The 21,498-nt window shown below is 41.5% G+C and overlaps 1 protein-coding gene across 6 annotated transcripts; it reads right to left on the bottom strand.

Moving 5' to 3' along the window:
- On the bottom strand, positions 1–21,498 carry LOC134072818 (GTPase IMAP family member 7-like). Of its 6 annotated transcripts, none has more exons than XM_062529673.1 (4): positions 21,396–21,498; positions 18,682–18,738; positions 1,531–2,761; positions 1–1,399 (listed from the first exon to the last, which is right to left on the bottom strand). In XM_062529673.1, exons 1-3 carry the CDS (start codon positions 21,409–21,411, stop codon positions 1,572–1,574), a joined length of 1,263 nt encoding a protein of 420 aa, XP_062385657.1. In that variant the 5' UTR covers positions 21,412–21,498; the 3' UTR covers positions 1–1,399; positions 1,531–1,571. The 6 variants fall into 6 exon arrangements, with proteins under 6 accessions (XP_062385657.1, XP_062385662.1, XP_062385656.1 ...); XM_062529678.1 differs by lacking the exon at positions 21,396–21,498 and adding exons at positions 18,910–18,981; positions 20,218–20,255 and having other exon boundaries at positions 1–2,761; XM_062529674.1 differs by having other exon boundaries at positions 2–962; positions 1,566–2,761.

Below are 21,498 nucleotides of genomic sequence, written 5' to 3'. Positions count from 1 at the left end.
TATTACCTTTATTTGGGGCACTTTTATATTTTGGATTTTTATACTGTTTGGCTTTACTTTTTATTTGTGCATAAAAAACAACCCAACTTTTTCTTGTGGACTTAAAATCAAATCTCTTTCTATCAGTCTCAAAATGCAAAATTCAGAGTCCAAAAGAAAAAGGAGAAGAGCCCAAAGCCCCAGCAAAGGAGATCTTTTATACTACTTTCACGCCCAAGTCTAGACCTATCGTGCTTTGACACAACCCAGTCCTTTGTTTCTCTATTTCCCCTTTCTGGTGACCTTGCTCTGAACTCACACCTGCACATGAACTTCAAGTTTTTTCCTTTATACTTGTTCTAAGCATATTCCATTAAACATAACATACTATATAAGCTTAATTAAAACATATACATTTTTTGATTAAACATTCTATTAGTTTCAAGGAAAAATACATTTTAAGTTTAAAGAATTGTTCTTTAAAGTTTAAGTAAGAAAAAATACAGTTTTTAATCTACTGCTAAAACACACTACTATTCTAAGTAAGGTTACATTAAGTAAGGTTATATTAAGCTAGGTTACATTTAAGTAAAGTTACATTAAGTAAGGTTACATTAAGCAAGGTTACATTTAAGTAAAGTTACATTAAGTAAGGTTACATTTAAGTAAAGTTACATTAAGTAAGGTTACATTCAAGTGAAATCACACTTTAAAAATCTGAGTAAATATCCTTTTCATACAAGTTTATCTATCATTGCTGCATTTGCACATTTTTATTTGGTTTAGAGCAAGCTAGTATCAAGCAGGTATACTTTATATATATTTCTAGCAAACCTTATGGGTACAATCATACTTTTCCACGGTTTCACTTTCTACCGCCTTCTACACCATGATAATGCATATTATAAAGAAAGGGGATTTCAGTGTTGCTGTTCCATCACTGTATGGTACATCTGCCTGAATCTATTGTATGGTGCGTCTGCCTGACTCTACTGTGTGGCGCATCTGCATGTACTGCCTGAATCTACTGTGTGGCGCATCTGCATGTACTGCCTGAATCTATTGTATGGTGCATCTGCATGTACTGCCTGAATCTATTGTATGGTGCATCTGCATGTACTGCCTGAATCTATTGTATGGTGCATCTGCATGTACTGCCTGAATCTATTGTATGGCGCATCTGCATGTACTGCCTGAATCTATTGTATGGTGCATCTGCATGTACTGCCTGAATCTATTGTATGGTGCGTCTGCCTGAATCTACTGTGTGGCGCATCTGCATGTACTGCCTGAATCTATTGTATGGTGCATCTGCATGTACTGCCTGAATCTATTGTATGGTGCATCTGCATGTACTGCCTGAATCTATTGTATGGTGCGTCTGCCTGAATCTACTGTGTGGCGCATCTGCATGTACTGCCTGAATCTATTGTATGGTGCATCTGCATGTACTGCCTGAATCTATTGTATGGTGCATCTGCATGTACTGCCTGAATCTATTGTATGGTGCATCTGCATGTACTGCCTGAATCTATTGTATGGTGCGTCTGCCTGAATCTACTGTGTGGCGCATCTGCATGTACTGCCTGAATCTACTGTGTGGCGCATGCTCCCGCTACTACTCCCAGTACTGCTCCCACACCTGCTCCCACTACTACCCCTGCTGGCCCTGCCACGCTGCCTACTGCAGCACCTACTGCTGCACCACCTACTGCAGCACCTGCACCCTTGCATCCTTCAATAAATGCATTATCTTTCTCAGCTTTCCGTCTAGCATCGTCCTCCTGCTTTTTTTTTAGCTCTTCTCTATCTGTCTTTATCTTCAACTCTGCTGCATCCTGAATCTGTTTCTCCCTCTCCTCCCATTCTCTCTTTCTCTTTTCTTCGGCCGCTTTTGCCCTTTCTTGTTCTTTTCTAAGCTCTTCTCTAGCTCTCTTTTTCTCTGACTCTACTGCGTCCTGAATCCGTTTCTCCCTCTCCTCCCATTCTCTCTTTCTCTTTTCTTCGGCCTCTTTTGCTCTTTCTTGTTCTTTTCTAAGCTCTTCTCTAGCTGTCTTTAACTTCAACTCTGCTGCATCCTGAATCCGTTTCTCCAGCTCCTCCTCTTCTCTCTTTCTCTTCTTTTCTGTCTCTTTCAGAATCTGTGCCTTCCTTTTCTCAATCTCTGCTTCAGTCTTCTGGTACATCTCAGTGGTGTAGTAGCCTCCTCCATTCACCGCCACCATCCTATCAATCTTCTGCAGCAGCTGTGTGACCTGAGACTGATTCCCTGGGCTCTCTGGGTCCTCGTTCTTAAACACGTGATATCCCCCTCGGCACTGAGCAGTGAACTCTTTAAGTTGGGCACTCTTACTCAGATACTCTTCAATGGTTATACCCCTCAGTTGCTCCCCATAAGTGAACAGCACCATTGTGCACTTGTCTGATTCACTACCAAAGATTTCCTTAATCATCTTCACTGTACTCTGCTCCTCTTGTGTGAATCTCCCCAGCTGGATCACAACCAGGAACGCATGGGGACCCGGAGAGGATAGACAGATGCACTTTTTAATCTCTGTTCTGATCACTTCTGCACTGAAAGTTGTGTCAAACAGGCCTGGAGTATCAACAACATACACGGCTCTCCCATTCACTTCTGCTCTTTCCTTCTCACACTGGGCCGTCACAGAGGAGGGGGAAATCTCTGATATAAACGCTTTCCTCCCCAGGATGGTGTTTCCGGTAGCGCTCTTTCCCACTCCAGTCTTCCCCACCAGCACAATCCTCAAAGCTTCACGCCTCTCTGTGGAGTTAAAGAGACTACAGTTACACATGACCCACTCAGTGTTGCCAGATTGAGTTGAATGACTTCCGCCCAATCACCCTGCCGTCTTCAGCAAAAAAACGCCCAACAAAGTTTATCTCATAGCCATACCATTTAACTCAAAATGTTATTTGCCTGCCTACATCTTATTTCCCCTCGCCGAACGATGTAAAAAGAAGCCCAATCTGGCGGACACCCACCCAATCTGGCAACACTGGACCCACTGCTGATGTGAAACCTGTGGTCTCACCTGTGAAACATTCAATAGTTCTATAGTACTGCGCTACTACAGCTTACACAAAAGTTAGAGTAACTGCATCCCGATGTTGCTTGGCAACCATTCAGATAGAGGAAATATATTTATTGGCAGAAGAATGATTATCCATGAATAAATCGTTACATTTCTTGTTGCTATGCCTTGGTTTCATGAAATCTTGCCAGATATACTGTGTGTAGTAACCGTTTTAGAAAAGCAATAAGCCACTCGAGTCCATAGTTTACACTGATTGCAGAACAGTCTAACAATGCCCCTTAAGCCTACCTTACATTGACAGACTTTACAAAGATTTGGAAAAGATTTTTGAAAGACTACAGTCTCAGACCCTCTCAAATCTAAAGACAATTCATCGAGTTTCTAGTCACAGTCTAGTCACAGGCCAGTCTCAGATTAGGATTTTGCAAAGACTGTGGGTCACTATTTACAAGACTGCTACTAGATTCCTTAAAATTATATCCATCGTGCACTAGGCTACACGTCATCATCAACAGGAACTCATATGATAGCCTACTCGTATCAAATAGTCATGTCCAGATTTTAACCTTTGTGGGAATTTTTTGGGGATTTGCTAAACTATACATTTTTGGAAAGGTTATTGTATAAGGAGTCAGAAAATCAATGTTTGCATTTGCTCAGATGTCTTTATGGCGGCCATATTGAAGTTTAAAAGATATTGGCGAGACACTACAGTTGAATGGGGTAAAAATTTTAACTAACAAATATGATTATGAAACTTCCCCAGTTGATTACTTACATTAATATAAGAAAATAATGTATTGCCAGTTTTCAAGAATTTTATGTTTCAATATGCAAATTAGGCATGATCTAATTAGATATGCACTAATTTGCGCACAACTTTAATTTGTAATATCTCGGCTTCTGAATAAGCTAAACTGTTAATTTTAACTGCTAAACCAACATGTTCAAGGCCAGGGAATCAAATGGTGCCAGTTACAAAGCTCCAAGACTTTACCACATTGACCCGTAGATGCATAAGTGGGTCAAAAATTACCCGGTGTGGTTATTTTCTTGCTATTTCATTGTAATGAAAAGTTGTTTGCATTTAATATTCCATGATCCTCCAAAACTATTCTTTTTATCTTCCCATTGAAATTCATCCATAATATGGGTTAAACAAACTATAGCAGTTGGTCAGATAACTCAGAGTTCCTTTTATTGAAGAGTTCAAAATGAATTAACGTAAAACTTGGATGTTCTGGAGCTATCGACATGCACATTTAGACCACAGTATGATTAAGCAACCTTTTTAAGTGGACAGTGTCTATACATCATCATAATCAAGAAGACGCCAATGTATCATAAGGCCAGGCTGAGAGACTCAGGAGAAGCTTCTATCCTCAGGCCATCCAAATCATGAACTCACACTATACTGAAATTGCACACATTCACTCTCCAGCACTCACAAACACATCTTAACACTTTACACACACACACACACACACACACGCACACACCTGACTGCAGCACTTCATATCACACTTCTCCATCCACTCCACAACACTCACAATACTTCTCAACTTTTTCACACACACACACACACACACACACACACACACACACACACAAACACACACACACCTGACTGCCCTCCTACCCCACCTTAACCTAACTCCCCCACTTCACTGCATCATAGAAAGCCACACTCCTTACAGACAACATATAGCCCACCACAAGATTGCCAACATCCTGGCAATCCCTTGTAGTGTTTTAAGTTGATACTTTAAAATACCGCGATCACGCGAGACTTGAGATTACCAGGAAGTATACATCTGTATGTAGCCCACATGTTGTACGGTTGTCTAATAAAGACATTATTACTAAATACTTAAACCCTGAGTGTGGTCGCTACAACTGGCGACGAGGATGTTCCCGACAGTTGAATAATCATAGACCTACATAAAAGGAAACGAGACATTTTCAGCTGTGGGCGAACCGAGTGAGAAGAAAAGAACAAGTGTTGACCGGAGCGTGCATCATTAGACGTCGGAAAAGTGAATCAGTGAGAATTCCCTCGGAAAGAAAGGACGTCTAAACTCACAACTTTGCTGGAAATCCAATGCCACTCATTCAGGGAAGTGACTGTTATTCTCCTGTGATATACCAAAAACGTTTAATATTTAAAGTTGAGCGTGTATATCCCGGACTTTCAAGCCAATACGATAGCGGTCATTCATTCTAAATATAGCCTCCACTGAAAAGGTCGTTAGCACTCTATTAACAGTAAAATGGCTGTCGCGCTAGGTGGATTAACACCACCCAAACCATTAGATACTGTTGGCGAACCTGAAACTCTGCATCAGAGATGGAAAAACTGGAAAACAGAGTTAGAAATATACATCATAGCCTCAGGTGTCACGAATGCTGCTCAAAAGAGAGCTGTGCTTTTACTGACAGGAGGAGAAGGTCTGCGTGAGATATGGAAAAATTTCACCGATGAGAAAAAAGCCCATCAGAGGGGTACTGACCAAGAGCCTGAAAGAGATGTATATCAGGTAGCCATTCAACTTCTTGACGAAACTTTTGCATTGAAAGAAAATATACCAAAAGCTCGCACAAAATTCTGGGAAACCGAGCCAAATGCTGGAGAAACAGTAAACAATTTCATTACTCGACTTAAAGTAGTGGTCAAGACATGCAACTTTGAAGCTGAGTCTGATAACCATGTTAGAGATAAAGTGTTGCTACACATTGAAAACTCAGACCTGAAGGCGAAACTGTATCGTGACGATAATCTCACACTGGATCGCCTTATCCAAGTTATTGGAACTTATCATCACAAAGAAGCGCTCATTCTTGGCTCTACGTCAAATACAAACCGCATCCACAATAAAATCAGTCAAAAAGCAAAATTCCAACCGACATCACTGTCTGGCTGTTACAAATGCGGAGCCCAAGGACACATAGGCCGTGAATGCATCCGATCTAAAAATCATCAATTCAGCCACTGTGGGAAAATAGGACATTTTGATGATCTCTGCTTCCGTAAAGATGGAGATAAACCAAAGACAAAGCAAAATGACACATACAGCCACAGGGGCCGTGGTAGAGCTCAAGGCCGCAGTGAGGATGGTTGGAGCGCAAGTAAGGGTAGAGGTAGAGGAGCTCAACGTAGGGTAGAAGAAAGGGAAAATGATGACTCTGATGATGACCCCAATGACAATCTCTACCTATTCAGAATATCAAAAACAGAAGACACCATAAACCTTCATCTGAACGGTGTCACGCTGCCCTTAGTGATAGACTCTGGCGCCCAACACAACACACTGTCAGAGGATGACTTCAAAAGGCTACAGGAGGCCAAACCTGAAATTAAACTTTAACCTGCGTCTGCTAAACTGTATCCATATGCCAGCGAAGAACCTCTCTCACTATTAGGTAACTGCATGCTAGAAGTACAGGTCCCTAGTACGGAACGGCGCGTCACTGCTTCATTCTTCGTAGTGCCACGAGCCCAGGCATCACTATTAAGTGGCAAAACCAGCAAAGAGCTAGGACTTTTGAGGGTTGGCGTTAACGCGGATGTTCTGTGTTGTTCTGGAGTGGACACATGGTCACATCTACGCATAAAGCACCCACAAGTCTTCACTGGGCTGGGAAAACTTAAAAATTATCAGCTCAAACTCAAAATAGATCCGAACGTCACTCCAGTCATCCAGCCAGTACGTCGAATTCCATTCAATCGAAGACAGCTTGTTATGAAGAAATTACAAGAGCTAGTGGAACTTGATGTCATTGAGCGAGTAACGGAACCAGCTCATTGGGTGAATCCGCTAGTCGCTGTTGAGAAAAGACCAGAAGGTGACGGTAGGCTTGGAGATGTCAGAATATGCATTGATATGCGAAGAGCCAATGCAGCCATCATCCGTGAGCGCCACCCAGTGCCTACAATCGAAGAGACCATTCAGGAAATGGCCGGAGGGAAATTCTTCACAAAAGTTGACCTCAACATGGCGTATCATCAAGTAGAACTCCATCCAGACTCCAGAGAAATCACAACATTTGCTGCACCAGGAGGACTCTACAGATACAAAAGACTTGTGTTCGGGGTGAACATGGCCTCAGAGAAATTCCAACAAATAATCAGTCAAGTCATCAAAGATTGCCCAGGTGCATACAACATGTCAGATGACATAGTAGTGGTTGGTAGCACAGAAGCAGAGCACGACTCAAGACTAGCCACAGTGATTCAACGCTTAGCTGAACGAGGGCTGACCATTAATGCAAAGAAGTGTCAGATCAAAATGACCTCCATCAACTACATGGGTCATATCCTGTCGCAAGATGGCCTGAAGGTCTCAGGTGAGAAGGTCAAGGCTATAGTCCACACGCCTCCACCAGCAGACGCCTCACAAATGCGCAGTTTCCTCGGCTTGGCTCAGTTCTGTGCAAAATTCGTCTCTCAGTTTGCTACCATAACCGCTCCCCTCTGGGATCTTACAAAGCAAGATGCTGAATGGAAATGGGGAGAAGATGAACAACAGGCATTTGAACTGCTCAAGAAAGCATTAATTAAAGCTCCAGTCATGGCATATTACACCCTTGGTAGACCAACCAGAATCACGTGCGATGCCTCACCTGTTGGCCTAGGTGCAATACTGGAACAGCAACAGCTTGATGGTGTCTGGAAGCCGGTGTACTATGCCAGTAGGAAACTCACACCCACTGAGTCCCGCTACTCTCAGTTCGAAAGAGAAGCTCTTGGAGTATTCTGGGCATGCCGCAAGTTCAGTCTATACCTCATTGGATGTGAATTCAAAATCCAGACAGATCACAAAGCTCTGATCAAGGTGTTGTCGTCTAACTCAAACCCTCCCTCAGCGAGAGTGGAAAGGTGGCTGTTGTATTTGCAGCAGTTCACATACGAGCTCATTCATATTCCTGGCAAAACCAACAAGGCAGATCCCCTGAGCCGTCAACCTGTTGGTGACTCGGACAAAGCTGAAGAAAAGGAAACTGAAGATTACATCTACAGCATCGTCAAAGACTCCGTGCCTCAGGCACTGACTCCTCGTGAAGTCGAGCACGCTTCAAAAGATGATCCAACAATCTCTAAACTTCGTCATGCCATACTCACCAATGACTGGACCTACTTCAAAGGCACTGTGTTTCAAGCAGTCAAGGATGAACTCTGGACAGCCGGACAGATGGTCATGCGTGGCAGTAGGATTGTGATTCCCGAAGCGCTGCAAGAACAGGTACTTGAGTTAGGACATGAAGGACACCAAGGAATCGTGCGAACTAAAAATCGTCTGCGTTCCAAGGTCTGGTGGCCCGAGATTGACAAAACGATAGAAAAGAGAGTAAAGAAGTGTTATCCATGTCAGGTAGTTGGGAAGAACGCTCCACCAGAAGAGTTGGAGAGCACACTACTACCGGATCAACCCTGGATGTACCTTGCTATCGATCTACTAAGCATCTCTGAAGGGAACTACCTACTTGCTGTAATTGATTACTTCTCCAGATGGCCTGAAGTTGCGTACATGAGAGTCACAAGTGCTAAAAATGTCATTGATGCCCTTGAAATGATGTTCCAGACCCATGGATATCCAAAGTACTTGAGAAGCGACAATGGACAACCGTTTGCATCCAGGGAGTTCCATGAATATCTCACCACTCATGGCATCACACAGCTGAAAGGAATACCATATTGGCCTCAGTCAAACGGAGAAGTTGAACGTTTCAACAGAACAATTCTGAAGTCAGTCAAAATAGCCAAGGTTGAACAGAAAGATTGGAAGACAGTATTGAAGAATTTTCTGTTCCACTACCGTACCACTCCCCACACAGCCACAGGAGTGTCCCCCGCAAAGCTGCTCATGAACCGAGAACTTGGAGACAAGTTACCCAGCTTCACTGGATTGTCTACTGAGTTTGAAGGAATTCAGGACAAAGACGCTCTTTACAAGCTGAAACGTAACATAGCTGCAAATCAGAGAAGAGGAGCCAAAGATCAAGGAATAGAAACAGGAGACACAGTTTTCTGTAAGAATCTACACAAGACTAACAAATTGGATCCAAACTTTGAAACCCAACCTTATGAAGTGATTGGAAAGCACGGAAACGCAGTCATAGTCCAACAACCTAATGGCCCGCCCAGGATGAGAAATGCTGCTCACCTGAAGAAGTTTGATGGTGCCGCTCCATGCGAGTCTGCACACCACAGTGCCCCTGCTGCGCCTGATTCCACCCCGGATTCAGCCCTTCCCATTGCAGATTCCGTCCCAGTCACTCCCCCCAATCCCACTTGTGCATCCTCTCCAGGCCCCATGAACACTGGCCCAATACCCGCACAACCTGAAGTGATTCCTGCACCAACACATTCGACCAGAGTCAGATCCCCACCAGTCTGGCAGAAGGATTATGTCATGTCTAAATGAACTGTTTATTCAGTTTACTTGAAGTTTTTTCTTTAAAAAGAGGGAAGATGTAGTGTTTTAAGTTGATACTTTAAAATACCGCGATCACGCGAGACTTGAGATTACCAGGAAGTATACATCTGTATGTAGCCCACATGTTGTACGGTTGTCTAATAAAGACATTATTACTAAATACTTAAACCCTGAGTGTGGTCGCTACATCCCTCAACTGCGATGCCATCTCTTCTGCAAACATTGGGCAGAAAGTAACAAGCTCCCCCCAACACTTGGTGCTCTGAAGCCACATCTTCAGAGTTCCAAAGAAGAGTATGGGCACAGGCAGCCATTGCTGTGCAGGATCCACAGCTGGATCCTCTGTAAAACGGATACTTCAAACACTCGGATGGCACAGTGACCACAGAGGTCCTTCCAGCCCCAAAGGCCATTCTTGAGTAGATTCAATGTAAGTGTAACACCGTGTCCTAACCAGATCCAAGCGAGCGACTGTCAATATTGTCTGTCTACACTGAATCCGTTAAATATGCCATTGTGTTGTGTCACGGGATTCCATATTTCTCATTCAGAATAGTAGAGCAATGCGAGCGACAAAAAGAAAATAGAAACGGGGCGTCCGACAAAAGTTCTCTTAAAAACGTTGCGCTGCTCGCGTCGCTTCAGTCTGGACACTCCAATTGAAAACAATGGAATTAAATGGATTTTATTGCTAATGTTCGCTCGCATCGCGTTCGGTTAGGACAAGGTGTAAGTCTGACTGCTCTTCTGAGAGGTGCTCCTGCAGAGCTTAGCCTGTACTGACATGTGTCAGTGCAGCTGCCAGTGCCAGAATGATGAGGATTCACAAGCCATGATGTATGAAAGCGATGATGATTATACAAGGATACAAGGATGTTTATTTGTAACATGCATATGATTACTAAAGTAAAGAGTGCAGTGCAATTGCCAGTTCCTTCACCTATTTTGCATATGGGGGGGGGGGGGGGTAGTAAGGAGGGGCAGGATAAGTGCAAAAAGCATCAAGGGGTAAGTGCATGGGGGGGAGTAAGAGAAAGAGCTGCAGGGGGTGAATGATGTGTGTGTGTGTGTGTGTGTGTGTGTGTGTGTGTGTGTGTGTGTGTGTGTGTGTGTGTGTGTGTGTGTGTGTGTGTGTGTGTGTGTGTGTGTGTGTGTGTGTGTGTGTGTGTGTGTGTTCAAGCACCAAGGGACACCCAGGAGCAACAGGGGCAAGGAAAAACTCCCTTGTCCAGGAAGAAACCTTGGGCAGATCCACGGCTCAAGGGGCCAACCCAACTGCCTGGGGTCGTGCTGGTAGAGGGAGCCTGTAAGTGTGTGTGTGTGAGCGGCGGGGAATCCTAAGGTGGGTTAGGAGGGCAGTCAATGTTTGTGTAAAAGTTGAGAAGTATTGTGAGAGTTGTGGAGTGCATGGAGAAGTGTGATATGAAGTCCTGTAGTCAGGTGTAGGTGTGTGTGTGCGTATGTGTCAGAGGCGATTGCTCATTGAGTGCAGGGGAGGCTCAGCCTCCTCTAAAATATCACGGAAAATTGCATGAAATAATGCCTATTATGAGCTACATTAGCAAGCCTAATATTCCAACTAGAACATGGTAAAAACGTGTTCAACTTCATGGCTATATCGTTATAGTTTCGTTTTGCAACAAGGTTTTGCTTGTCATCTATCGTGATTTCGCACGTCTAATGCATTGCTGTGACGACACGATCCATTAAAATCCCCATAGAGGCTCGGCCTCACTGGACTTCGATGGCGCTACGGAGTGGGCTGGTCTTAGTGCAGGAAAAGCTAGATTAATATTGGATAAACGCCGCAAAATCGTCATATCCAGGGAAGCCCGGCCTCTCTGGGGGTGAATGGGACAGTGGGATGGCTCGGATGCCGAGCTTCTGTATGATGATTGGAGGAACCGTCATTTTTTTTGATTGACAAGCATATTTCGCGATTGCACAGGAAGTTTCAACAGAGACGGGCTGTGGTGTAAAGTTCAGGGATGCGTGAAAGTTACGGAACCTTACAGGGTTGGCAGGTGAACTCGAGAGGCAAGGCTCAAAATTTTAATTCTATTGCATGTTGTACACAACATATCCTATCAATAAAACCGTAATGTGGAGTTACAGAGTTCGTGATTTGCATTTGTTTCAGTTGTGTATTTAGGCTAAGTTGTAGGCTAGCCACATAGCTCGCTATAATAACTGTGTTGCTTGGCTAAATTGCTAATGTTTACTTGAATTGTATAAGCTATTTGATAGCATTCCCCACCATGGGAGATTCCAAATAAAACAGCAAGGCATATGAACGTAGAATAGTCACGTACTATAACTCTAGTAGGCTACCAAATAGCATATTTAACCCCCCAAAGTGAACTGGTAAAATGTAAGCTTAGTTCTAATCTAACCAAGCCAGCTGCAATGTCTCAGAACCCTAGCAGCTACGTATCTGACGAATCCAGCGCCGGATTCGTCTATAGGCTACTGTTTGGTCTATTCTGTTTTAGGATATATTTCCCCCTCAAATAACAATATAGCAGCAATAATATTAGTTTAATAGTTGACCATTTTTATCAGAGCTTCCCCTATTCCAATGAGCAGCAACCGCCACTAGTATGTGTGTACTGTTAAAATGTGTTTGTGAGTGCTGGAGAATAAATGTGTGCAATTTCAGTACAGTGTGAATTCACGATTCGGATGGCCTGAGGATAGAAGCTTCTCCTGAGTCTTTCAGTTCTGGCCTTATGATACGTAGGCGTCTTCTTGATTATGATGATGTATAGACACATGTCCACTTAAAAAGGTTGCTTAATCATACTGTGGTCTAAATGTGCATGTCGATAGTTCCAGAACATCCAAGTTTTACAGAACTCTTCAATAAAAGGAACTCCGAGTTATCTGACCAACTGCTATAGTTTGTTTAACCCATATTATGGATGTATTTCAATGGGAAGATAAATAAAACATTGTTTAGGAGGATCATGGAATATTAAACGCAAACAACTTTTCATTACAATGAAATGGCAAGAAAATAACCACACCGGGTAATTTTTGACCCACTTATGCATCTATGGGTCAATGTGGTAAAGTCTTGGAGCTTTGTAACTGGCACCATTTGATTCCCTGGCCTTGAACATGTTGGTTTTAGTGTTGTCACGATACCAAAATTGTTGTTTCGATACCGATACTAAGTCAAGAATTGCGATTTCGATACTTATTCGATGCTTTTTTACAATTTTAGTTGATTTGATTATTTATTCATCAGTAGCCTATATTGAATATTGTATGATCATTCACACCAGTGGCCATCCAAGATTCTGCTCGACCCTCCACACACAGACACATACACACACAGAAAATGATAGTCATATGTTTCTATATCATATATTTTGGAATTCATATATAAGTGTATATATTTTGCTGATAATGTTTAGTATTTTACAATCTGCATAATTACAAGTAGCCAAAAATGTTTAGTCATTTGTGTACTGATATCAAGACTATTAGTCAAATCTTTAATGTGATGTGTAGGTCTAATTGAGTGCGCATTAGTGGTGTCTGTAATTGAGTGCCTGTCGCTTAAGAAATACGGTTTTTACGTGAGTGACAAAAAGTTGCATGACAAGGATATGTGGATGCTCGTTATGCTTTCCATCCGTGTCATTATATAATATACATGTTCAAAACACTAACAAGTCGAAGAAAATCTTTCTGGGATCATATAAGAGACGAGTGCCTTGCAATGTTCCTTTATGAGCACTTCAGTGAGCACTATGATTTTAGTTAGCAAACAAGTTCTCCCCAGATGTCCAAGTTAGCCATGGTTGCGTAGCCTATTACTGACATTAAACCCACCCAACCGTAAGCCTAAATTACCTAAATATCATAGCATAGGTAGGTGAACTACAAACTTGAGAGATGTAAGTGTGCAAATGAACTTGGTATTAGGCTATTATTGTGTTGCTGCTGTGCAGCCACATCAGCACTTAAACTAGCAGCCATGTATTGCTGGTTATGGCATGACAGCAGTACGTGTGTGAGGAGAAAAGACGCGCAGGCAAGGGTGGCAGAGCCTACACGGGTCTGACTCTGCAGGGAAGGGACTAAACGTGCCTTGTGCACACCGGTACACACACACGCACGTTACTTCAGAAGAGCACGGACATTATTAAAAGTATCGATACTAATAAAATTAAGAATCGTGACATTTTTAATTTCAGGGCATCGCGATGCTTTCGTAGTAGCCTATCGGTGCACATTGATGCATATTGAAACATAACGTTCTTGAAAACTTGTAATACATTATTTTCTTATATTAATGTAAGTAATAAACTGGGGAAGTTTCATAATGATATTTGCTAGTTAAAATTTTTACCCCATTATAGTGTCTCGCCAATATTTAAACTTCAATATGGCCGCCATAAAGACATCTGAGCAAATGCAAACATTGATTTTCTGACTCCTCATACAATAACACTATTGTTTTTTAATGTTCACGTCACTATTTGCATGAGCCACGACCAGAGGTGTCAAGTAGCGAAGTACAAATACTTACAGAAATTTTGGGTATCTATAGGCCTACTTTACTTGAGTAATATTTTTTCAGCCTACTTTTTACTTCTAGCCTACTCCTTACATTTTCATGCAAGTATCTGTACTTTCTACTCCCTACATTTTGAAAATAGCCTCTTTACTCCTATTTCATTTTGGCTTGTCATCATTAAAAAAAAAAAAACTATCCAAATAAATCGCGCAGTAAGTACAGAGTGAATTTGATTGTGGTTGGACGATAAGTGTAAACATACCATTCCGACACCCTATTGGTTTGTACGCGATCCATCACACCACCTGAATGAAGATCCCTGGAAGAACTTTTCGAAATGGTTGGATGCAAAAACAGCTAATTTCGGATGCACTGCTGCAAGTTTACACTCAGTACCACAGGCTTTCAAAAACTCACCGTCTGATTTGAAAAAGCATATTGAGGTAAGCTGAGAGTTTGTTATTATCAGTTGATTATTGGCACAATATTGTAGTAACCTATTAACGTACTAGCCGAATGGTAGGCTACATTTTGAATGTTTGCTATGGCTAGATACTGTAGCCTACATGCTTTGATTCAATGTTGCCAGTTTGTTTGGGGGCACTGTGTGTGATTTGCTTGCTATGGCTTGGTTGGTAGGCCTACATGCCATGGTTTGCTTGCTGGCGATAGGTTATGATTTAACGTTGCAAGTTCGTTTGGTGGGCACTGTGTGTGATTTTAAATTCAACTTTAGCCAAATGTTATCTGAGCTTACTGCTATATGGGATATTTGTAAGTTAATGGTGTTCATTCATTTTTCTCCACAGGAGAAACACCCAACTCGTCTAAAGAGGTATAGGCCAGTCAATCTAGCTCAAAAAAGGGCCAAAACTTAAACTAATTGCAATAGTAATGGTTCATACTTTTTATTGATCCTTAAACCCTCCTGCATCACATATCAAAAATCTACCCATTTATATTTAGTGGAACATACTTTTATTCAAGGTCAAAGGTTAGCAATTTCCAATGCATTTTGCCATTGGGATTTACTACAGGTGAAATGGGTAAAATGTTAAACTATAGATATCAAATTGAAACTTTCACAGTTGTTTACTCACATTAAGGCAAAGATTTTTTTGTATTGCAAGTTTTCTGAAATGTGATGTTTAGATATGCAAATGAGACCAGTTTTCCTTAAATATGCAATCATTTGCATATATTTCTAGAAAACTAACTCTGAACAATAGGTTCGATGGAAGTATCCCAATGCATGCCAAGTCACATAAGGTAGATATTGACCTTTAGACAACATATCAAGTGAGTTGGCATGCACTGAGATACTTCCATCATACCATATCATTGACAATCATTTGTTCTATAATGTACTTCCATTGAAACGCATTGATTTTGACTTGACTTGATTTCCTCATTTCTGAGGTGATATGAAGTAATATCTAATATTCCCTTTGCATAGGCTTTTGGTATCCAATATAGAAGCAAAATACAGCAATTATTTTGAAGCTGACTGTACCTATTGTTCAGATTTAGTTTTCTAGAAATATATGCAAATTATTGCATATTTAAGTAAAACTGGTCTCATTTGCATATCTTAACATCACATTTCAGAAAACTTGTCATACAAAAAATATTTGCCTTAATGTGAGTAAACAACTGTGAAAGTTTCTATAGTTTAACATTTTACCCATTTCACCAGTAGTAAATCCCAATGGCAAAATGCATTGGAAATTGCTACCTTTGACCTTGAAAAAAAGTATGTTCCACTAAATATAAATGGGTAGATTTTTTATATGTTAATAAGATATACCTAGGGATCACAAAAAACTTGGAATGATTACTATTGCAATTAGTTATGGGTCAAACGCTAGATTGACTGGCCTAGTAGGCTACACGCAACTTACTTCAGCAGCCCTCAAAAAAGGAAGTCATCCTTTGGTCCCACCTTCCAAACAAACCAAGTATTTTTTTATGTTTTGATTAATCACCTGGATTAATCATACATTTTGACAGCACTAATGTATACGATAGATAACCATATGGTAACCATATGGTAACTGCCACTAACCCTGAATTTGTCCAGTTGTCTTGTCCAGTTTTGTTATCTTACATCCGTTGCCCTCACAAATTCCTGCAGCTAAGCTTGGATGTACATTTACATTCTAATAAAGGTTATTGATAACATGCCTCTGCAGTTTGACTTTTTGCACCATTAATACTCATACGGACTAGTCATCATATCTTCCGCTCCATGAAGAACATGTTAATGCTCAGTAGTACACATATGGTTCTTTAATGTATCTGCATTGTTACTAGAATGTGTGTTCATGTACAATGGGCATATGCGGCTGAAACAGGTAGCTAGTGGATCCCACATTTTTCAACATTAACATTTTAGTAAAATTACTTTTACTTTTATACTTAAAGTAGTTTTGAAACCAGTACTTTTATACTTTTACTTAAGTACAAAGCTTGGGTTGATACTTCCACTTCTACAAAAGTATTTTTAAAACCTAGTATCTTTACTTCTACTTGAGTAATGAATGTGAATACTTTTGACACCTCTGGCCACGACTGAAAAGACTTCCGATAATATCAAACATGTTTGATATTGTCGTAACGGCAAAACTAGAAAAAGACTAACTCCGACGGACTTAAAACCGCTAAGATTGGCACCTTACACTAAACAATTTAGTTGACGGGAGTGCGCCGCGATTCCAGTAGCCTACAACTCCCATGATTTTGGAAATTTAGTCGCCGACTGTTAAAACAGATCAAAATCGTACAATGTAAGTCAGCCTTTAGCTGTTCTAAAATCAGAGTAAAGTACGACCTCTCAGGGCTTATTGTTTAAATTTGAAGGCTGCACCCAGTTGGCTGGCACATTACTACAGTTGGATGCAGTCCATAAGAAAAGAATTTGGAGAGAAACATTGAGCTTTTTGTGTTCTCCACACTGTAACTGTGACATGTCACATTAACCTTATTGACCAACACCAGTTAACTGATCTGTGTTCAGAGAGTAAAAGTCCTGCCACATTTTAGTTCCAACCTTTCACTTAATCAGGTGATTCTAATTAGCACAGCTCTTAAGCCAGGTAGATCGGCTAATTAGTGAAATCACCTGCGTTAAGCACACAGGTAGAACCAATTCATGGGTTTCATCAGGTCCCTTTCCACAGGTGTATTAATCAAGCTCCATGCAGTCTGCATTGATAATCAAGGTGCTTGATTCTATACACCTGTGGAAAGGGACCTGAAGAAACCCGTGAATACATGGCAGGACCAGAGCCATAGACCTCTGAAGTTCGCCTACAAAAATGATCCAAAGCTGCCATCTTTGCCCATATAAGGAGATCCGGGAGTTAATTGAAGCTAACAGCCTATGGCAAGTTGCACTGTAAGTTAGCTCTGGGGTAGCAAAGATCAAAGGGTGCCGTCTTCACCTGCCGAAGATCACAGTGGCTGAATCCCAATGTCAGCCCTAAAGACTAGGACTAAGGACTCAGACTTAATTGATTTCAGGTGCTAAGTGAGTGAGTGTGTGAGGCCACATGGACTCAGATAGGTATTTTGGGATTGGGACAGCACTTCATGAGATCACATGTACCTTGGCGATGTTTACAAACAAAGACGTTGCTAACATTTGCACCATGCACGTGTGTGTCGTGCTGCTGTTGTTTACCTTCATTTCCGGATTTTTCTATGATCTCCGCAGTAAACGTCACAACACTCTGAACTGTGGGTAATTCCCTTAGGTAAAGTCTGCACCGATGCGGACTCACGGAAAGGGCTCGGTAAGTGTGTACTCGAGCTCTCACGCCCGTTGTAATTTGACATTGGGACAGCCCTAAGCCCTTACGAATTTCGCGAGAACGCGCACCAAAGTCCGTGAGTCCGTGAGTCCGGACATTGGGATTCAGCCAGTATCCACCAGACGGCAGCACAAAACTGCGTAGCGAAAAACGTCTGCATTTACAATGTCATCATCCCCGTGAGAGTTTAACAGGTGCGATAATTGAAAATCCCCGAAGATAAGATACCGTATCTCCTTATTTGGGCAAAGATGGTAGCTTTTTTGTAGGCGAACTTCAGAGGTCTATAGAAAGAGAGAGTTGCGACACTCTTTGATATTGCCACCACACGACCAAAAGTTCCAAAAAACCTGCGCTGAATGGCTGAATCGCAGGAGGGCGGGATGTAGGCCTACTTCTGGATGCTGGAGGGTGTAGAAAATTAACTCATTGAGAGATTGGCTGTTAACAGTTCCAAAAGTCCCATAACGCGGAAATAGCGCTGCCATTTTTTCCTATGGAGGTCTATTGGAGTGTCGCCACTCTGTTGTATCTACCACTCTGGGCAGGACTTTTACTTTCTGAAGCCAAACGTTTACACCTCTTGTCTGCGTTCATGCATCTGAAATCCCTGTTTATGCGCGCTGTGTGCACATTACACAAGTATGGTATGGTATGTATACCTCTCATCCATCTCTGCTCCGTGTGAAACCTTGAAAAAGGCCAACTGGCCGAAACGTTGGTGTCCATAAATTTAAGACTGAGAACCGAGTGTGCAGCAAAATAATCTTTTTCTATACGTTACGTCCCGTGCCAGCACCTCAAAGGGTGTGCATTTTTTCATTTTCTTATATGAGCGCTGTGTGCACATTACACCAGTATAGTATGTATACCTCTCATCCATCTCTGCTCCATGGTGCAGTCCTCCTCTCTGCCAGTGTGGGACTGCACTGCAAAAAGAGAATCATGATCAGATGATTAGTTTAACTGAGTTTCTGAGCAAGGCATTCAAATCACAGTGAAAGAGCTAGTGTTTATGCTCCTTGATGTCAATTACTAATTGGCATTTTACGATAAGGCACCACCCAGTAACTACAACTGATGAGAAGGGTCATGCTCACCATTACATCCTGCAATACCAGGGCGGTACACTACGAATCTCGCTGAACATAACCAGGCTTTCTTTGGATAACCTGGATCGATAAATACGAAAGTCGCAATCAGAGTTGAGTGGTATTACGAAACTCGTTCACGGATGAATTTGTCAAACTAAGCTTTCAGCTCAGATCCGTGCGCGTTCTCGTGGTTGGGGTGACTTTGACCAATCGGGAAGCGTGGAGATGCACAAGACCGCCTAGGTTAAAAAACGATTACTTCCGCATTTATGAGCGGTAGCAAAATCTAGGGTGGTCTTTTTTAGTGTCTAACCTATAACATCAACAAATCGATGGTCATCAGATATTGTATGGTATGCACGTCCATTGTAGTGACATATTTGTATTCATATTCTATTAACGCCACTAATGAAAACTAGCCTGGCTATCACCGGACCAAGATCAGTCTTTTGAGGTCTGGGGAGTCTGCGCTGTACGTATTTCTACTGCACAAGAGGGGCGTGGTCAATGAGCATAGTTCAAATGACTGTATGCTTGGATAGTCCTTCAACCAACCAGAGCAACGATTCGGGTGTGCAAGGTGGATAAGCCAGTTTGTGATTGGTCCCCACAAATTTGTAACGGAAGCAGGGGAGATAAATGTGCAGGTTTCCAGCCTGAGCTGAAGGGCAATATCCATTTGCTGGCAGATCAGACAGGGCTTACACAGTAAAAATGAAAACGGCACTTAACAGAAAATGAAACACTGAACTGTTCTGCCTGAATGTTAAAATCCCAAGGGGCATATGGCAAATGATAAAAGTAAAAACAAAGAAGGAAGTAAATGATTGAGATAACCAGTTTATTGATAAATCAAAAATAAAAGTTCAAATGGACAAATATAGCTGCAAGCAGCAATGAGGGGGCCAAGCAGTTAGGCCCGAATAACCATGGCAACTCAATGCTCAATGCTGCAGTCAGATGTATGGCCTTAAGAGGTCAGAGCAAGTTTCATGTCTAGCACATTACAAGTTACAAGCAAGCATGCATTTATGCTGGCAGGAGTAGGCTTTTAAGTGGAAAATCGTTGAACTCGGCTTGGTCCAACGATACCTGATTTTTGAAAATCGGAGCAACAAGTCAAACGTTATGTGCGTGAATGCAAGTCCAACTTTACCCTATTATTTCATTTACAAGCTAGATTAGCAAAGACAGTGACATTTAAATCAGAAACTTTAGTGGTTAGTTATTACTTTATACGAACCAGCCAAGTCAATAGACAAAAACTGAATGGCAAGTCATCTTGAAGTTGGATTAAAACAAATTGTGACTCACCAGCCCGAAACCCAGAGGATTTCTACTTTGGAATCAAAGATTGATGCCCTTCCTCCATCGAAGATGGATGAACTACGAGAGACATCTCATGAAGTGAGGACTTTGGTTAAGCTTGTATATTGTTGCAAACTAACCTGAAAATTACATACATTCAGCTACTTTGTGGTAGTGTACTATCAAAACTATGGCAGGTTAGTTTATCAACTGTCTCTGGGTCTAGACCCTTTGAGAATAAGTGGCTGTGCACAAGAGCTTAGCTGAGACAGTGACAGATCACAAACAAAGTTGTTTTTTCTCTTTATTTGTTTTGTTGGAAAATACAATGTCAATGCCCGAATGTTAGGAAGACATGTGACTTGTAGAAAATGGGTTCACAACTTACATCTTTGAATGTAGGGAAATTCTGCAGATGAATCCGAGTTTTTCTTTGCATGCAGACGTCAAAGACGGAGCTGTATTTCGCATATGTCGCTTGCTGGCCACCGTTATTTTTAAAATGGCGCCTCTGTTCTTGCTCAGTACATTTTCTACATGATCCTCTGGGTCTCGGCCGGGCTGGCCAAGCACAATTTGTTTTAATCCAACTTCAAGGTGACTTGCCATTCAGTTTTTGCCTATTGACTTGGCTGGCTCATATAAAGTAATAATTAACCACTAAAGTTTTAGATTTAAATCTACGGGTGTCACTGTCTTTGCTAATCTAGCTTGTAAATTAAATAAGAGAATGAAAAAGAGTGGAAATTGCTAAAAGGATAGGTGAAGCAGAACCTCACATCATTTCTTTTTTGCTGCAACTAGTTTTGGTTTTTGTTTTGCAACTACTCAGGAAACAGGAAACAAGATAAGTTTCAAACAGGAAACAAGAAAACAGCTTTGACGACATTGTAACTGAATTCTACAGACTCAAATAAGCAAAGTGTCAGACGATAAACATAAAAATATGTATTTTAGATTTTTCCCACCCAAATCTGACACAATACATGATATCAAAGAAATATTCCCAAATCAAAATTGACTGCTAGTGCATTAAAAGCTAATATTTGTTTATATATTTTTATTCTATCTCCCTCCCTGGAAAAGGAAAAGTTATATTGTTCATGGAATGTTTTCCTTAAGTCTCTCCCGATGTTGTCATCCCAGCATATTCGTAAAAAGTTAAGTAATAAGTAAGTTCAAACCTGACGTATGAGACATGATTCTCCTCAAGTGTGTGTCAGTCCTTGTAGCTCAAAGCATTCATTGAAAATGCACCGTGGTTTCTCTTGATCACCAAGCATTAAC

Source organism: Sardina pilchardus, chromosome 24 (assembly GCF_963854185.1).
Source record: "Sardina pilchardus chromosome 24, fSarPil1.1, whole genome shotgun sequence".
Classification (NCBI taxonomy): Eukaryota; Metazoa; Chordata; class Actinopteri; order Clupeiformes; family Clupeidae; genus Sardina; species Sardina pilchardus.
The sequence above is the reverse complement of the archived record's forward strand: the minus strand, read 5'-3'. Positions and strand labels throughout refer to the sequence as shown.